The sequence below is a fragment of the Mustela putorius genome, unplaced genomic scaffold (genome assembly GCF_011764305.1).
Source record: "Mustela putorius furo isolate JIRA1106 unplaced genomic scaffold, ASM1176430v1.1 tig00003834_pilon_pilon_pilon, whole genome shotgun sequence".
Lineage (NCBI taxonomy): Eukaryota > Metazoa > Chordata > Mammalia > Carnivora > Mustelidae > Mustela > Mustela putorius.
Window position 1 is genome coordinate 4598854 of NW_025421987.1, and position 19001 is coordinate 4617854.

The following is a 19001-nucleotide window of genomic DNA, read 5'->3' on the forward strand; positions in this document are numbered from 1 at the left end:
TCTCGGCGCGCGCTCCGTCGCCCGACGACGCGGGAGCCACAAGCTCAGAACTAGGCTCGCTGCGCTCGCTGTCGCCGAGCGCCGGCCCGCTGAGGCGGCGCCCTCGGTTCCCGGCCCGGAGACGGTCGGGACCGCCACATCTGCGGCCTCAGGGCGGCGGCGGCGGTGGTGAGGAGACCGGGCCGGGGGGAGGCGGACATGGTGGAACTGAGGGCACCGGGAGGAGGGTGGTCCCGGCGCCCCTGAGGCCACGTCGAAAGCTCGCGGCAGGCGGCGCGCCGGGGAAGGGGGAGGAGTGTGGGATCCAACCGGGTTGCATCGGCCCCGGCCCGGCGAGAAGGAAGGATTATGGACCGAGAGAGGTGACCTGAGAGGGTTTCCGCGGGACTTCTGTGGGTTGGGGACGGAGGAGACGCCGCCTCAAGGCGCCTGCCACGTTTACACCGCGCGTTACCCTCCGCTCGCGGTGGGCGACAACCTTGCGCCTACCCACCCGCCTTCCGCGTCGGTGTGTTTTCTGGAGCCGGGGACCCGGCTTGCTGTCCGGGGGGGTGGGGGTGTCACGCCCGAGGGGACCCCCGTCTTGGAACCCGGGACCACTCGGAGACTGGAATCGGCCCGGTGGCAGCGGACCGGCGGGCGAACGGGAAGGCGCACCCTGCGAGGGAGGCTGTTTGGGGGGAGGAGGGAAATGGGGCTCCACGGCCCTTCCCCCTTAACTCGGGGAAAACCGCGATTGCAGAAGTTGGACGCGCTTGCAGGCCGTTCTTTCCAGAGTGGGTGGAGATGTTTGATGCCTACTCACCTAGCACTCCTAGAACCCAGCGAGAGTGCTTAGCAGCAGGTTTTGATGGCTTACAAAGCCCCAAGTCTCGGCCCCGTGGGAAATCGCGTCTCCTCAGCGTCCGGAGAGCCTGCTTTGTAACGCCAGTGAGGCTGGTCAGGGGCTCCTCAGCCTCACGGCCGGGCTCCCCGCTTCCTCAGCCTTGCGAACGTCTGTCAGAAATACTTGTGTCTAGAAACGGTTGCGATTAGCCCTTCGTTACAGCACAGGGAAAAGTACAAAGTTATAAACTCCTGGAAGGTTGGGCTTGCTTTTCCTTTGGGTTTTACGCACGCCGCTGTGAGCAGGGGAGCCTGTGGAACAAAGTAGAACTTGAGGAGCCGCCGCCGCGGTGACTACGTCCCGGGATGACGTCACCGTGCGATATTTAAAATGGGAGCTTTTCGCTCCGAGTGTGGGTGGAGGAATTGTGGCCACTTACTCAAGACGCCTGAGGTCTTCTTGGCCCAGCTCGCTGCTAGTTTCTCCCTCTCCGACTTTATAACTCCCTCTTTTACCTTTCCACACTCTCAGAATTCTAACTGGTGGGAGTGGGTTAATTTTTCTGCTATTCCAGGCATCATTCCTTCAAACCGAAAAAAAAAAAAAGTAATTCCATATGACTCATCTTGTGTTACAAGCAATAGAAACCACTAAGTGGTTCTTTCCTTCCTTTCTTTTATTTTTTTGATATGAAACAGAACAAAACAAAAAGGAAAACAAAACCCTACACCGTAGACAAATTAAATGAATGAGGAGAATGATAAGAGTTAAGGATTCAGTACTCTTCTTTAGTGTGGTTCCTTGTTTTCTTTGGTGAGATGGAAGCTAATGTAGTTCCATCAGCAAGCAATTTTCATCCCATACTGTTTATGAAATTGCAGTGGGCTTTCTTTTCCATTATAAACGGGGTGGGATATAAATATGGCTTTATAAAGTGGAAAAGGCCCAACATTTTTCTTAGGAGGATGCCTCATAGCAGTTGTGGAAGACTGGGGTTGTATGTACCTCTGCAACTCTTATATGCAACCCAGTTCCTCTTGTCTGGTAGCTGGCCAGAGAAGGTGGATTTGGCATTCTAGGGTTCCAGGAGGAAGGTTTGGGTATCTTCCCATTGGAGATCAGAGTGGGTATGGCTGCCAGCACACCTCTGAGATGACTGTAGAATTTATTTCACAGTGAGATCCCTTGTTTGAATTTGCACAAGGAGTTAAGGAATCATTAGAAGAGACTTTAAGAGGTTTGAGAAAACAAATGTGTGAGAAAACAACTATCAGCTAGATTAGTTGGTTTTTATACTAAACACAGAAGCTGTATGTCTTTGATAATTGGCTCTGGAAAGGATGATATTGCTTAGTAAATGTAGCATCTGAATAACTCCCAAGTTACTTAAAGCAGCCAAATGAATGAGCTCATCACATAAAGACAGAATATACATCGAAACAATCCCAAGATAAGGTTTTTGCCTTTATGGATTAATCAATGGTAAGTCAGATCTGCCATTTAAAGAGTCTTGAGGCAGTTCTACAATGCAGCTGTATCTCTGATTATTTCTTTTGGTTTGATTTTTCTGTGGATGACCCTGAATTTCTACTCTTAAATGTTTTGATAGAGGCACTGTCTTGGGACATATCTTGTAGGTAAACATATCTCTGTTCTTGAAAGAATGTTTATAGAAGAAACTCAGTGCTGCATTTTTTTTCTTTATGTGTAACAGCTTTATTATTCAAATAGGATTCACATAGCATACAATTTACACATTTAAAATCTACAGTTCATTAGTTTTAGTATATTCACAAAGTTACGTAGCCATCACCACAGTTAATTTTAGGGTATTTTCCTCACTCTAAAAAGAAACCCTGTGTTCATTGATGTCTCTCCTTTCCCCCCATAATTCCTGCCCCTAGGTCACTAACCTGCTTCCTGTTTTTGCCTGTTCTGGAAAACTCATATAAATGGAATCATACAATATTTGGTCTTTGTAACTGGTTTCTTTCCCTTAACGTGGTGCATTCAAGGTTCACCTCTGTTGTCGCATGTATCAGTACATCATTCCTCTTTGTTGCTGAAGAATATTCCATATTCCATTGCATGTATATACCACATTTATCTGTTCATCAGTTGACAAATGTCAGTGTCCATCAGTTGTACATTGAATTTCTTCTACTTTTTGGCTGTTATGAATAATGCTGTGGACACTTGTATACTTGTTTTTGTGTAGAAATATGTTTTCATTTCTTTTGGGTATGTGGCTATGAGTGTAGAATTGATTGGTCTTTTAGTAACAAACTTTTTTTAGGAATTACCACTGTTTTCTATAGTAGCTATACAATATTGTGTTTTAAAATTCAAATTATTTCACAAAATTTTAAACTTAAATTATTGTAGCTAAACATTGACATTTTTTAAAAAGTATATAATGGTATCATTGTAGTGCTTCTCTTTGAGTGATATCTCTGATTTTATTTTGGCCAACCAGGAGCATTTTGGTGTGCGCTCTTTACTGAACTTCTTCACAAAGCTAAGTGATAAGGTTCTTAGACAGTATTATAGTAAGGTCTTTATGGCCTAAATTAGTGATTATTTGTTCCTTTTTCCAGATATGAGCCAATGAAACACAAGATAAAATTGAAAGAAGGGAGCTATGAAGGAGGGATATTTTGCAGAGCTTTTTCTTCCAGTTTTTGTCTTTTGGTTTTTTAAGAAAAACTGTTTTTCTTTGCAGGGAAAGATGAAGAACGAAATTGCTGCTGTTGTCTTCTTTTTCACAAGGCTAGTTCGAAAACATGACAAGTTGAAAAAAGAGGCAGTTGAGAGGTTTGCTGAGAAATTGACTCTTATACTTCAAGAAAAATATAAAAATCACTGGTATCCAGAAAAACCATCAAAAGGACAGGCCTACAGGTAAAAGATTAGATTGGACAGTTGGATTGGACTAAGAGGCTGATAGGTCCTGAAAATGAGTGCATGGCCAGAGGACTAAAGGGTGTCCAGTCCATTTCTTTCACAGTTTAACTATAACATACAGAATTCTGGGGTGTCTTTGGTATTTTCTTTCCTTATGCATTTTAAGATAGAAACATTTGTTGATGGAACCCTACTACCTAGACTTGGGATCACAATATTGTCAGCCCGTGGGAGTTAGTCTTGTGGTTGTAGTTTGGCTTCTGACTGAATGCATTTCTATATGTATCACAAGTACTTGAAGGTTTTCACAATTCTCGAGGACCCCTAAAACTTACCCATGAATGGGCATGGCAAGAGTTGAAAGAAATGAGTCTCTGTTTGTATAAATAGATTACATGTTATATGTTTTTGGAAAAAGTAAATTTTATGGCAAACAAGAACTAAGAATATTAGAAACCTAATGCATTGTTGACACAGAAATAATTTCATTTATACGATACATAATTCTTTTTTATTTTTTTTAAAGATTTTATTTATTTATTTGACAGACAGAGATCACAAGTAGGCGGAGAGGCAGACAGAGAGAGGGGAGGAAGCAGGCTCCCTGCTGAGCAGAGAGCCCCATGCAATGCGGGGCTCGATCCCAGGATCCCGGGATCATGACCTGAGCTGAAGGCAGAGGCTTTAACCCACTGAGCCACCCAGGTGCCCCTATACATAATTCTTTATGGTAGAAGCCACCGTAACTGTTTTCTTGATGAAGGTAATTTATTACAACCTACAAGTGGTAAATATTAGCTCTGCAGTTTGAGCTCAAGTCTAACTAACTGACCCTAAATTCTTATGGGCTTCTGCACACCACAGTTTGACCACTGCCCTGTCTCTGAGAGGGTAAGTAACTCTCACTAGCAGCTGTCTTTTTGTACTCTGGTTTATAAGTTACATTTATAGCTTAGAGTAAAGAAGAACAGGCTCCTGCAAAACATGTTCTGGCATGCTCATTCCCTAGTATTTATGTGATCACTGTGTTGAGAGCCTGGGTTCTGCTAAATACCTCAGCTGTCAAACCTTGCCCCATTTGTGGAGGTGGCCACCAAAAAAAATGAAAGTAAGACAGTTGTGACTAAAGAAATTCTTTTATTTATGCATATTGTTGCCCCCAAAGTTTCCTTCTCAATCAGCATTTCTGTGCTTTGATGTAAAAAGGACTTCCTTTCAGTCACTTAGCTCTTCCAAGTGCAAGATTATTCAGGGAGTAGTCTACAAAGGAAGTGAAAATATGTGTATTGGAAACAAAAGTTAAAGTTATTGATGTATTTTTCTCTTCATTTTTATCCAAGGATGTTTCATAGTAGATTGGAAAATGTGATGAATTAAAGTAGAAATGTGGATGTTCCATATAAAGCAGACTCAAGTTATTTTTTTATCTTTTCAGTTGATTCTCTTAATTTTTTTCCTGCACACTTTTATTTTTGATAGAGTGAGTGAACAGCTTTAGTAAGTTAGAGCTATTGAGGCTTTTTACACTGATGTGATTGACATTGGACAAAGGCTTCTGGAAGTGCCAAACCAACTTTTTACTATTACTGAGAAAAGAAGACACTGTCAAGTAAATGCTTAAAGGTCAGAGAGTGTACAGTTTCATTTCCATTAATTCTAAAAACTTGAGGAAAAAAATTAGCTAAACAGGATTAAATTGGCATATGATCAGAAATATCATTATTGAGTCATTTTGAAGCTGTCTTTGAAGTAGAAAACTATTAGACTTAATGATGGGTTGTTACTGTTATAAAAGTGAATAGAATATAGGATTAGCCAGAGTGAGACTCTTGAATCCATGTAGTAAGTTGGAAGTGTTCGTTTTCTTCTAAAAATTGTTTCTTCACAATATCTACAAATAAGGGCAATTTGGCAATATTATCAAGATCTGTAAAAATATTCCTACTCTTTGAACAGTAAGTTTCTAAAAATCTATTCTAGAAGTATAATTAGAAATGCAGATAAATATGTATGAATATGGATGTTTCTTACACTTTATAATTGCAAAAAATTGGAAAGAACTGTCAACATTAAGTAAATGATAGACTATTTTTATGCAGCTTTTAAAATCTTGTTTTTGAAGACTGCTTAATGGATAAGTAGTCACAGTATATAAGTTAAAAAAAAACAGCACAAAAACATATAATATATGCAAATGAAGCAGAGTCTCTAAGCATCTTTATTTACATACATATTTTTTAAGCTTTGAGACTACATCACCCTTATTTTAGATAACAAAAACATGTACTTTTAAAAATCTATCTCCTTACCTATAACTGCTTTTGATCCTGGGGCATATGGGACTTTTGAATCAACTTACACAACACTAGAATTTGTAAACATAGACCATCTCAAAGAATGGGACAAATGGCATCTTACATGCTGTAAAATAATTTTTTTACTCTGAATTGCTTACTTGTTAGTGGTCATGATAAGATTAGCACAGACAAAATAGGATATTTAATGAAATAGACTTTGGAGTCCGGTGGTCCAGATAGTCACCACTTTATATTAGTGAAGTTAGGCAACTCTGCTTCCTTACTTTCTTACAATGGGGAAGTGATATGTAAATTATAGGATAATTGTTAAAATAAAAAGTTAATACATGTAAAGCACTTAAGAAACTGTCCATGGTATAGTAAAACTTCAGAAAGAGTTATTATTATTATTTAGAAATATGTATTAGCTGTTACTTACTGAGAACTTTTTCACTGTTCTAAATGAAAATTGAAATCAATAATAAAATTTAAAAAAAATTTTAAACAGCATGTTCTATTGATGTCATTGTATTTAATGTTATAATTACTATTTGTCAATAAACTTGTGTTGTCCATATTTGAGAGCTTTGCATCTGAGGAGAGGGTGAAACTACTTAATCTAAATTCACCCAATAAATAAGTAGTAGGATTAGTACCAAAACCTGGGTACTTTTGATTGATTTAGTAATTGTAGAAGCAGTAAATACTTCTATTGTAGCCACCATTTTTGTACGTAGGCAAAATGCTTACTTTAACATATACTTTTGCATTCATTCTGGGATTAGGTAGATTCCATTAGGTAGATGTGGTATTTCTTAGGTTTAAAAAATGGAACAGAGGCTCTGTTGGTTTAGGTATTTTATTTTTTCCCAATTATTTTAATGACTTTTTTTAATTAAAAAAACCCTTTGGTGACAAATAAGCCAGTAACACTTTGGATTAGATTTTAATCATAACTATGTGATATGAACGGTTCTGTATCTTGGACTGATTCTGTATTTATAGAACAATTAAAAGTGAGGATAGGGACACCGTTCTTAACACTATCTGGGATTTATAAGTAAGGAAATGACCAAAACATCACAAGAATTTCAAAATATTTCAAACATTGTTTAAGGTCTTTTGTTAGTTAGATTTTGTTACAGTAGCTTGGCCTATTAATACTTCTACCTTTAGAGCTCTGGGTAATTTCATGCAGCTTTAATGCTCATTGGTCTGTTAATATACATGTGAGCTTGAGTAGTTTTTGGCTAAAATGATGCAAAGCCAGTTCTTATGATTTCCCTGGGCTCGGATGAATGTCCTCTCTTTCACCAGGCTGAGTAGTCTTACTGATGATGCTGCCTCTTTGCCTTCAGTTCACATTTATTATCTATTCAGGATAGATATGCCCCTGGGTCTCCATCAGGGTTTATTTGTTTTAAATTCACATTGGCAATACTAATAATATGACATGGTTTATAATTAAGATTCAGTTAAAGCTGTTAAAATTACTCTATTTCGTTGCAGATGCATTCGTGTCAATAAGTTTCAGAGAGTTGATCCTGATGTCCTGAAAGCCTGTGAGAACAGCTGCATATTGTACAGTGATCTAGGCTTACCAAAGGAACTCACTCTATGGGTGGATCCATGTGAGGTGTGCTGTCGGTGAGTTCTTGAGTGTGCCAGCTGAACGGATTACCATGCTGGAACTGATTTTATGAAAATCTCTCAGTTACTGCCTGTTTGTGTGTCTTTGTGGCCAGAAGCTGTTGTTTGGGCTTTTGTAATTGTGAATTTTGTAATCTGAAGGTGAAAGACTGGTTACATTCCTTTTTTAACAGCTAAAGAAACTTAAAAACTTAATTGGGTAGGGTTTTTCTAGGGCTCTGCCAAGAAGCTTTTTATAGACCAAGAAGTAGAATTCAGGTACCTAGACTTCTGTAGGTCAATTATTGTCTCTCGGTGGTGCACTTGTCTTTCTCCTCTTCAAGTTGGGAAAGAAGTTAAGCCTAAATAGTAATGGATAATAACAACTTTTGCTTGGTTTCTGTTTCTGTCTATTCTTGCTTCCCTCCCCCCTTTTGACTTTTAAGTGACCAAGTATTTTCATGGTCTTGTTTTTATAATGGAGATTTTTCTCATCTCCTAATGAGCAGAATTGTAAAAGGGGAGTGTTAGGTATGATATCTAATTGAATTTCATTCATTCTAAAAACATTCATTGTGGTATAGGCATTCTTAGTTGTGGGGTTTTAAAAAATGAAAGGACATTTTGCTGTCAGGTGTCCAAAGTATAATAAAGGAGAAGAAAGGATAAGCAGATTACAGCAGGGTGATTTATGCTGTGATAGAAATATGTACAAAATGCAGTGGTTGGTGGCACAAAGGAGAAAGTTACTGCTTCTGCTGGGAATTAGAAAAGACTACCTAGTGGAGTGATGCTAGAGCTGGATGGGGAAGGATGCAGTTGATTAGATGACAAGGTGGGAAAGACATTTTCAAGCGGGAAGAATACGATGAATAACAGATGAATGGAATCCCCTGCAAGTGATTTCCTACAGCTGTTCCTTTACAGTGTTTCTCTTTGGTTTTTAAGTACATTTCACCTGTTGACTACAGTAGAGATGCTTTTTGATGCAATCCTAGTATATTTCAAAGGTGGTCATAGCCTTTGACCTGATCTCCAACAATAAAAGTAGAGGTGGGGCGCCTGGGTGGCTCAGTGGGTTAAGCCACTGCCTTCGGCTCAGGTCATGATCTCAGGGTCCTGGGATCGAGTCCCGCATCGGGCTCTCTGCTCAGCGGGGACCCTGCTTCCTCCTCTCTCTCTCTCTGCCTGCCTCTCCAACTACTTGTGATTTCTCTCTGTCAAATAAATAAATAAAATCTTTAAAAAAATAAAAAATAAAATAAAATAAAAGTAGAGGTGATGATATGTCATGACAAAAATCCATAGTAATTCTTCCACTGAATCATTCTGGATCACCTTGGAGCTTCTTGGTATAAGCTGTTTGTGTAAGATTCTTGCTTTGGGAAACTGAGGTGCTAGATTAGTCAGCACTTCTTTCTCGGTTAGAAAAAAGTAGAGCAAGACATCTCAATTTTGGTCCGAGAACGTCAAACATTTTTAGATTTTGGGACTAATTTAGGACTAAGGTCATACTTCACAGACTTTGGCCACTGAACACCTACTGAAGACCTCAGTATATAAGCAATAGCTATCACAAAGTTACTATATTGAATTGCTTACTTTTTCATTAGGCCTGCATTTAGATCCTGACTCACTATTATTTAATACACAGTTCTTTAGTTATGTAGTTTTTCAGCCATAAAAAATTACAAGTAGTGTTTGAAAGGGGCTTTTTCATGTAGTTATAAAGCTACTGAAAGAATATCATGTAGTGGGGCGGTTGGGTGGCTTAGTCAGTTAAGTGCCTGCCTTCAGCTCGGGTCATGATCCCAGAATCCTGGGATCGAGCCCCCAGTCGGGCTTTCTCCTCAGTGGAGAGCCTGCTTCTTTCTCTCCTTCTGCCCGCCTCTCTGCCTACTTGTGTTCTCTATGTCTCTGTCAAATAAATAAATAAAATCTTAAAAAAAAAAATATCATGTAGTCTTATGTGGAGGCAGGAGCAAAAAAGCTAAAGAGGTGGCAAACTGTGTTATCATCCAGTCAAATAATGATTATTTAATATGATGATCTTAAATCATTATGAGTTGTTTCTATGTTCAAAGATGCTTAAGAAGTTGGGTAATTGTATAAACATTTTGGACAAATTTATTTGAAATGGCTTAAACTAAATCCTGGCACTAGAAGATAGAAACTTTAAATACACATTCTACTTAGGTGGATGCTTCATGACTTTAATGATTCCAGATAATGAATAATTATTGTGCTTTCATCATATTGATATATGAAAATCTTTGCATTCAGTACCTCTTAATAGTTTTACATAAAATTAAAATTTTGGTGAAAATTGGCTGTGATGTGAGAATTTTTACAGCTCAGAGAAATCACCTTCAGAATGTGGGGTACTCATTCTGAGATAATAGAACTCCAAAGAAAAAAAGGCATCCTAGCAATTGAGTAGAGGTCATTGTTGTAAGTTAACAGAGGAGATTGCAGTATTGATTAGTGCTTTGGGACCAAAACTGTAAAGATAAATATTCTGAAAATTAAAATAAAGCTGATATAGCAGTTACATAATTGAACAAATATCTGAGAGTCATTAATAATAACTTACTGGTACACTAGAGACTAAGCTTATAAAAAAATTGAAATGCACTCAAGGGAACATTCTTCATAGTATGATTGAGTTATTCCATCAGGATAAAATATTTGAAGTGTACAAAGAGTGTTATGTAGTTAGAAAGGTTATCACTTAGTGCACTATGTGAGGAGATATGGAATAGATAATACATTCTTCCCATAAAGAGAATGCCTGAGATAGGTTCTTAGCTTTCTTATTTGTCCAACATATTGTATACCTTTTTTTTGGAATTTCTAGAATTCTTTTCCTGATATAGAGCATTAGATACTATTGATTTGTTTCAAATTAACTAAATTGGACTTAATGTTTTAGCAGTGTGTAGTTGAAAAATGCAGTTTAAAAGTTGTCCATACTAATTCTAAGACATTAACTGCACATGCTAATGTTACAGTAATACAGTAAACCACTTCATTTACCATGAAAAGAATATTCATACCAAAATACTAGAAAGGGAAAGATGGAGAACCTAATTGAACTTGCATGTCAAAGAAATCTGAGTTAATAAAGTTTGACCTTCAATCATTTGATGTCTGTCCTTGATGTAGGTTTCTGTTCTACAAAGGTAGGGATTTTTCTCAAATTGCCTACCTTTCTGTTTTACTTGAATTTTGACTCTATTAATGGGCAAAACTGAAGGTAGGCCTAAACCCATTGTTAATATTGCTGACTTTATTAACATGTGAATTAATTAACATTTGTATTGAAATTTGTTCAGTCTTTAAACCGAGGGCAGGATGAAGTGGTATGTTTCATTGCTAAAACTCTGTGCTAAGTAAATTTGAAATTATAGTACAGGAGTTCTGTGTTGTGAAGAACTTGCCTAACCTGCTCAGTCATCTTATACTAGCATGAAGAATCACTAGTTGAAGACACACCAATATCCAGCCAGTTCCAGCTTTCTTGCCTAGCAGATAGGAAACTGTGGCCTAGAGACATTAAATGACTTGCCTCTTTTCACAGAGCTAGTTAGTGGGAGAGCCAGAACCAGAAAGATGTTCAGTGTTCTTTCTACCGTCTGTAGCAATTCCTTTTATGAGATAAACTGAAAAAGAATAGAAAAGGGAGTTATGTCCCATATTTAGGTAGCATTTATGGCCCCATTCAGCCTGCGTGAGAGTGGAAGACCGCACAACTATATAAAGAAGTAGAACTCACCTTTGAGGCTACATGATTTCCATAAAACTTTCAAAGGCTTTATTATAGTTTGGCCTTTTACTTTATTATACATATCCTGATTCAGAAATAATTTGAGACAAGATTTACTTAAAATGAAATTAATTGATATAGTTATTATTAACTCTGCTTTTCTATTAAGGTTGTTTTGGGGTTTTTTTTTTTTTAAGCTTAAAATCATGTTGTCTAACTTTAATTACATATTGTGTAAGAACTAGTTAACAATTCATTTCTTTTGACCTAACTAGAAATTGTTTCATAGTGTTTATGTTGTGCAGTCTATCCAAATAGATTTGTGGGTTTCTCCTATACTCCAAATGAAAACTAGTTTTATGGGGCACCGAGTGGCTCAGTTGGTTAAGTGTCCAGCTCTTGATTTCAGCTCAGGTCGTCATCTATGCGGCATGAGGTCAAGCCTGCACTGGGCTATTCGCTGGGCATGGAACCTATTTATGATTCTCTCTCTCCTTCTCCCCTGCCCCCTCCATTCTGCTTCCGCTTTTGCCTATGTGCTCTTTTGCACAAGTGCTCGCAGGCTCTCTCTTTCTACTGGTTTTACTATTCATTATGCTATCTTCCCTCATTGCATAATTTATTTTCCTTTTTCTTTTAGTAGCCAACAGCCAAAGTTACATATTCTAATAATTATTTTTCTAGCTCAAGTCTCTAAAAGTATTTTGGCAGAATTAAAAAGCTCATTTTACTTTCTAAAAACAAAAATCAGGATGAGAAGTAAGCAGTTTTCCTAGCATGAGATAAGCAATATAATTCAAGTAAAACCCCTTTGTTTTCAACACTTGTTTTTCAGTTGCCACAGTTCTCATTTTTGTCAGTGTGGATACAGGCAAACCAGGTCCCTTTTTTATTTAATCATGGAGGTCAAAGGAAATGACTCGTTGATTTATGACTTGAATTACTAGCATCTACATTACAGTGGTTAGTTAAAAGCACAGGAGAAACTTTTACCGTACAACCAGTTTAATGATACATAAAAAATGTAAACTGAATTTCTCTTTGGTGTTTTAAGTAACTATTTTTGTTAAAATAGGAAAGTAGGAAAGAAAATTGGGAAAGAGAATGGAATCATTTTTATTTGTACTTAAATAAGGCAGGGGTAGAAAGTCGTGGGCTGCCTATTGGCATAGAATTGAGTTAAGATACTATATATGTTGGGTTATGTTCTGGGAGGGTTCCTTCTTTGCTTTGGACCAATGGCATGTCCAAGCCTGTTTGTTTTTATGGACAATATCTTGCTTTTGTTGATGGTACTTAAAGGTTTATGAGTTTGTTTGTTTTTTTAATCCTTAGGTATGGAGAGAAAAACAATGCATTCATTGTTGCGAGCTTTGAAAATGAGGATGAGAATAAGGATGAAATCTCCAAGAAAGTTACCAGGGCCCTTGATAAGGTTACCTCTGATTATCATTCAGGATCCTCTTCTTCAGATGAAGAAACAAGTAAGGAAGTAGAAGTGAAACCCAGTTCCATGACTGCGACCCCAAGCCCTGTGTACCAGGTAACCATGGAATGGCTTTCTATTAAATGTTGTGAGCAGGACTTGCCAGTTCATTCTAGGTAGTCCTGCTCATGTTGCCCAGGATTTCTGATTTGAGATTTTGAATGCCAATTCTTTTCCATATAAAAGGAAGCTATTCTTTAGAGATGTAATTGGGCATCTGAGTCACTTTATCAAGGGTCTGCTTTTACTACTCAGTTAAGTAGAATGAATACATTTTATTTATTTATAATAAATATATTTTAAAAAGTGTGGGAAAGACTAGAAAAAGTCATGGTGATGAAACATTCCTGATATTTTTAAATCTTTATTGTATTAAAAAGTAGGTATTGAGAGGCACCTGGGTGGCTCAGTGGGTTTAAGCCTCTGCCTTTGGCTCAGGTCTTGATTTCAGGGTCCTGGGATCAAGTCCCACTTTGGGCTCTCTGCTACTTGTGGTCTCTGTCAAATTAATAAAATAAAAAAAAAAAAAAAAAAAAAAAAAAAAGATTCACATTAAAAAAAAAAGTAACTATTCAGTTTTTGTAGTCTTCGACACTTGTAATTCATACCATTGGGGTTAACTTTCTTTTCTCCACGATTAAAAAGAAACTTCACTGAATTATATATGAGTTAATTTTTCACTCAAGTTAAAACATTATCTCCTTTATTTCAACAGTTGAGGAGTTAGATAGCAACCAGGCTTACAAATTTGTCCACTTATTTATTATCTATACCCCATATACCAAAGAATATTTAATATACTTTTAAAAATTCTTAATATAGTACTCCTCTTTGGCAGAGAAGATAAGTCAAAAAAATGAAAGAAAGCTTTTTTTTTTTTAAAGATTTTATTTATTTATTTGACAGAGATCACAAGTAGGCAGAGAGGCAGGCAGAGATAGAGGGGGCAGCAGGCTTAGGATTTAATCCCCGGACTCTGGGATCATGTCCTGAGCCGAAAGCAGAGGCTTTAACCCACTGAGCCACCCAGGCGCCCCTGAAAGAAATCTTTTGAGTTGAGCCTTATTCCGTGCATGTACTTTTTTCTAATTTTGAGTATATTTTAAAATATATCTTTTTATTAATTTGGTCTTATTTAGACATACTGAAACATAACAGGTTCAAGGTAGGGTTGGATTTGGGCTTTAATAAGATTTTAAACCTTGGGGCGCCTGGGTGGCTCAGTTAAGCGTCTGTCTGCCTTCAACTCAGGTCATGATCCCAGACCCTGGGATCAGCCGGCACTGGGCTTCCTGCTCAGCGGGAAGCCTGCTTCTCCCTCTTCTACTCCCCCTGCTTCTGTTCCCTCTCTTGCTGTGTCTCTCTCTGTCAAAAATATAAGTAAAAACTTAAACAATAATAATAATAATTTAAACCTTAATGAGTAAGAAATGAGAGTTTCGAGTATGAGAAACTAAATCTTTATATTCACCATACATTTATATAATGAACATGCTTTCAATACAACTTAATTTTTCATTTCTCTCTTTTTTTCATTTGTTGAATTATCTTTTTAGGCTTATGCGGAAGATTAGTCTGAGGATTATCATTTTTAGGAATATATGTGTATATATGTGCATATTGTAAGATACCAAGCACTTGTTGTAAACAACTTTAAACAGTGTAAAAGAGCATAATAACCAAGTCCTCCCTCACCACTCCCCAACCACCCATCCCCGTCCTGTACATTTCCATGGACGTAGTCATTACCAGTTATTTTTGTATTCTTCCTAAAAGATTCTCTATATAGATAAGTAAACTTTATATTTGTATTTTAGGGATCATTTTTAAGATTTTTGTCATAAATTTTGGGCTTTTTTTTCTCTCTGCATAATGTGTTACAAACTCTAAATTACTGCTGTTAAATTGCCTATAATTCATTCACATGTTGCAATTTTATCTCGGAATTTTATTGTTACTCAACAAAGCAAGAAAGTAAGTCTCAAACTGAATTGATTGCTGCTGATATTTTACAAGTAAATTGACCTTTAATTTTTAGATTTTCCTTTTAAATTGTATTTATTTCCCCCCATGTTGAGAAACTGTTGGGACAAAATTATAACAAAGGCATAGAAATTGAAATGTCTTTTGTGTGCTTTTAAAATAAAACATTTTTCCTTGACATTATTTTCACTAACAAAACATTTTATGACAGAAAAGCATGGCTGTTAAAAGCCATCATGTAGAAGGCTAGTGCAAGTGGCCCACTTTAATGTTTTCTTCCTGTCCATGTTTTCATCTTGAACCTAGCATTACTAAAAGGTTTAAAAAGGGGCTTATCAAAGTAAGGATACAAAATTCCTAGCTTGGGATCTTTGTTCTCTTAGGAGTCTGTTTTTTTAAAGGTACCCCCAGAGATTACTAATTAAAAAGTTTGTTATTTTCCCCCAAATTGATCTATAGATTCAACTACATATCAATCAAAATCCCAACAAGGTTTTTCTAGAAAGTGACAAATTGATTCTAAAATTTATAAAAAGGAGAATCAAGTTAGAGGCCTTATACTTATATAAAGCTATTATATCTATCAAGACAGTGTGGTAAAGATTTAAGATTTTATTTATCTATTTGACAGAGAGACACAGCAAGAGAGGGCAAGCAGGGGGAGTGGGAGCAGGAGAAGCAGGCTTCCTGCTGAGCAAGGAGCCCAATGCAGGGCTCGATCCCAGATCTCTGGAAAGCAGAGTCTTAACAAATGAGCCACCCAGGCACCCCCAGTGTAGTAAAGATTTAAAGACACAAATATATTAATGGAACAAAATAGCGCAGAAACAAACCTATATATGTAGTCTTTTTTTTTTTTTTTTAGGGAAAGTCTCAAAGCGGTTCAATAAGGAAAGTCTTCAAGAGCTGGTACAAACAATTGGATACTCTATACAAGAAAAGAAACAAACCTTAACTGCTACTTGACAGCATACACAAAAAATTTAATTTGAGATGGGTCATAGACCTAAACATAAAAGCTAACTCCGACACTTTGAGAAAATATTGAGAGATAGCTTTATTATTTGAGATAAACTAAGATTTCTTCCAGGGGATACAAAAAACACAAAGAAAAGAACTTGATAAATTTGACTTTATCAAATTTTAAAATCTTTGCTCATCAAAACAAACCATTAGGAAAATGAATGGGCAAAACATAGACTGGAACAAAATATTCTCAATACATACATCAAAGAACTTGTTTCCAGAATATACTTTATAAATCATTCCTATAAATCAATAATAAAAGACAAACAACCCAATTAAAAATAACTGGCCAGAAGATGTGAATAAACACTGTACAAAATAAGTTATATAAATGTCCAGTAAACACATGAAAAGGTGCTTAGCCTTTTTTGTCATCTGGGAAATGCAAATTAAAACCATATTGAAACACTACTTCTTCCAGAATGGCTAAAATTAAAGTCTGACACCACCGACTGTTGGCAAGGATATGAAGTAGCTAGATTCATAAACTGTTGGTGGGAATGTAAAATGGTACGGCCAATTTGGAAAACTCTGGCACTTATTACATATGCACCTACCCTGTTACTCAACAGTTACACCCTTAAGTATTTAACAAGAGAAATGAAAATAAGTATTTCCGAAGTCATGTATTAGAATGTTTATAGCAGCTTTTTTCATAATAATAAAATGGAAAACAACCAAAATGTCCATTAACAGGTAAATGGGAGAAAAATTATGAGGTTTTCACACAGAATACTAGCAATAAGACAGGATGAACTAATAATAGACACACGATGGAAAGACCTCAAAAACATTTGATTGGGCAAAGAATTTTGCCATACACAAATGAACACATGCTAAATGATTCTATTTTTATGTGAAGTTAACGAACAGGGAAAACTCGGTCTGGTGATAGAAATCAGAACAGTGGTTGATTTGGGGGTATGAAGATTAACTGGAAGGGGTATTTTAGGCTCCAGAATTTTGTCTTCTGATAGGTTTGTTGTTGTTGTTGTTGTTGTTTTAATAAAGATTTTATTTTTAAGTAATCTGTACACCCAAAGTGGGGCTTGAACTCACAACCCCAAGATTAAAAGTCGCATACTCCTCTCACTGAGCCAGGCAGGCATCCTTCTTTCTGACAGTTTTAAAACCTTTTCAGCATCCTAGTATAAAAAGAAATGAAAACCATTTCACTTTGCTACCTGTTTGTAGTATAGGTCAATTATTAGTTGGAACTCTAAATTTTTCCTTATTTTTTTATTATTTTATATAATCAAGGATTAACTATACTAAGGTTATTCATTAAAGTGTTGTTTTATTTGTTGTGCATTGTTTTTTAGTAGTAACACACTGAAAACAGCCTAACTGTTCCATCAGTAGGACACTAGTTAATTTAGTTACGGCATATTCCTTGCATTACATTTGGCTGTAGAATAATGAAAAAGGGCCTTATGTATTGATAGGAATATCTCCAAGATATATTTATCAAGGGCAAAAAGGAGTAAACAAAATTGTATGTGCATGTTTTTTAAAATGTGTGCATTGATGTACACCCACGTATACGCATGAAATATTTCTAAGTGTATACACACAAAAAAATAATAATTAGTGTCAGTTGCCTCTGAGAGGGTAATCAGATAAAGGGGACTTTTTACTGTATATACTTTTATATACCTTTTGTATTTTCTATGATATGAATACAGTTTTATATAAAATACAAATTTTAAAAGAGCAGATTAGAAACCAGAGAATTCAGAAACTCATAGTCACATGGTATAGCATTCTGAGCAAGAGGGTCCAAAACTGCTAATAACTTTTTGAATAATGTGAACTTATGTCCCATAAGACTTAGGGGATAATCTAAGACTGTTGTTCCCAAACACAAATTGGCTACATCAGAATCACCACCTACACTGTGAAGTTAATGAATACTTGTGGTCAGAATACTTGGCCTCTTTTTTAAAAATTTTTGTTATTCTTACTGTTCAGTAGACCAGGGCTAGGGCATGAATATTCTGTGTTTTAAAAGCCTCTTAGGTGTCTCCTTATTAACCAGGCAGCTGTGGAAACTACTGGTCTAAAACGTGTGTCCTAAGAAAATAATAATAATAAAAAAAATAAAGCATGATTGTCCTTTCAAGCTTCCATTCATTTCTGTTTTGATCTTTTCTGCTTGTTTTGAGTTTATTCATTTTCATTCATTCAGAAAACTAATCGGTCACTTACTACATATGAAGTTTTTAATATACTTAGATCTAACCATAGGAATGTCACTTAGATCTACTCTTAAGGGTATGGCTGAGTGATTTTGTTTTTCTTTAATGGTAATCTGGAAATTCACCTTGTTTTTACATATAATGTGACTGATTTTTCCTTTGAATTAATAACTTAATTGTTTTCTCTTTCATGCAGATTTCAGAATTGATGTTCCCACCTCTTCCATTGTGGCACCCTTTGCCCAGAAAAAAGCCAGGAATGTACCGAGGGAATGGTCATCAGAATCACTATCCTCCTCCAATTCCATTTGGTTATCCAAATCAGGGAAGAAAGAATAAACCTTATCGCCCAATTCCAGTAACATGGGTACCTCCTCCTGGAATGCATTGTGACCGGAATCACTGGATTAATCCTCACATGTTAGCACCTCATTAGCTGCTTTTGATTCTGTTGGTGTCAGTGTTGAGAGAAGGTAGAATAAGGCTGACCACATTAAAAGTTAAAAGTTCATACTCATAGTAGTAAAGTTAGATGGGCCAAACCGTCAAACTTATTTTTATAGAAAAGTTATTGATAATAATCTTTCTTAAAAAATATATATGCACTTTAGATATATTGATATAGTTTGAGAAACTTTATTAAAGTTAGTCAAGTGCCTGAGTTTTTAATATTGGACTTGAGTATTTATATATTGTGCATCAACTCTGTTGGATACGATAACACTGTAGCAGCAGACGATCTGTTCTAGCACCTTTGAGCATTTACTTTATGGAGAGTATGTAAGTTATTTATACACAGGAAATCTATTTTATGTCATTGTTTAGAAGAATTGCGTGAAATCATGTAGTTGCAAATAAAAAGTAGTTTGAGGCATGACAATGTGTG

General features: G+C 36.8%; 1 protein-coding gene and 1 long non-coding RNA gene across 3 annotated transcripts in view; one reads left to right on the forward strand and one right to left on the reverse strand.

The window, feature by feature from the left end:
• Window positions 1-1255, reverse strand: part of LOC123394361 — a 49681-nt gene extending 48426 nt beyond the window's left edge. For both annotated transcript variants that reach the window (XR_006609048.1, XR_006609046.1), the window contains exon 1: window positions 806-1255. This is a non-coding gene — a long non-coding RNA (uncharacterized LOC123394361). The remainder of the gene's footprint in view (window positions 1-805) is intronic.
• On the forward strand, window positions 9-18992 carry BTG3 (BTG anti-proliferation factor 3). Its single transcript, XM_004770510.3, has 5 exons — window positions 9-168; window positions 3549-3727; window positions 7537-7674; window positions 12758-12965; window positions 18312-18992. The coding sequence occupies exons 2-5, from the start codon at window positions 3555-3557 to the stop codon at window positions 18549-18551; spliced, it is 759 nt and encodes a 252-aa protein (XP_004770567.1). The 5' UTR covers window positions 9-168; window positions 3549-3554; the 3' UTR covers window positions 18552-18992.
• The last annotated feature ends 9 nt before the right edge of the window (window positions 18993-19001 follow it).

Coding starts and splice junctions, on each gene's coding strand:
- BTG3 (XM_004770510.3), top strand. CDS start 3,555: ATGAAGAACGAAATTGCTGCTGTTGTCTTCTTTTTCACAAGGCTAGTT. Junction 7,675..12,757: donor CCATGTGAGGTGTGCTGTCG/GTGAGTTCTTGA, acceptor TTTAATCCTTAG/GTATGGAGAGAAAAACAATG. Junction 12,966..18,311: donor CCCCAAGCCCTGTGTACCAG/GTAACCATGGAA, acceptor TCTTTCATGCAG/ATTTCAGAATTGATGTTCCC.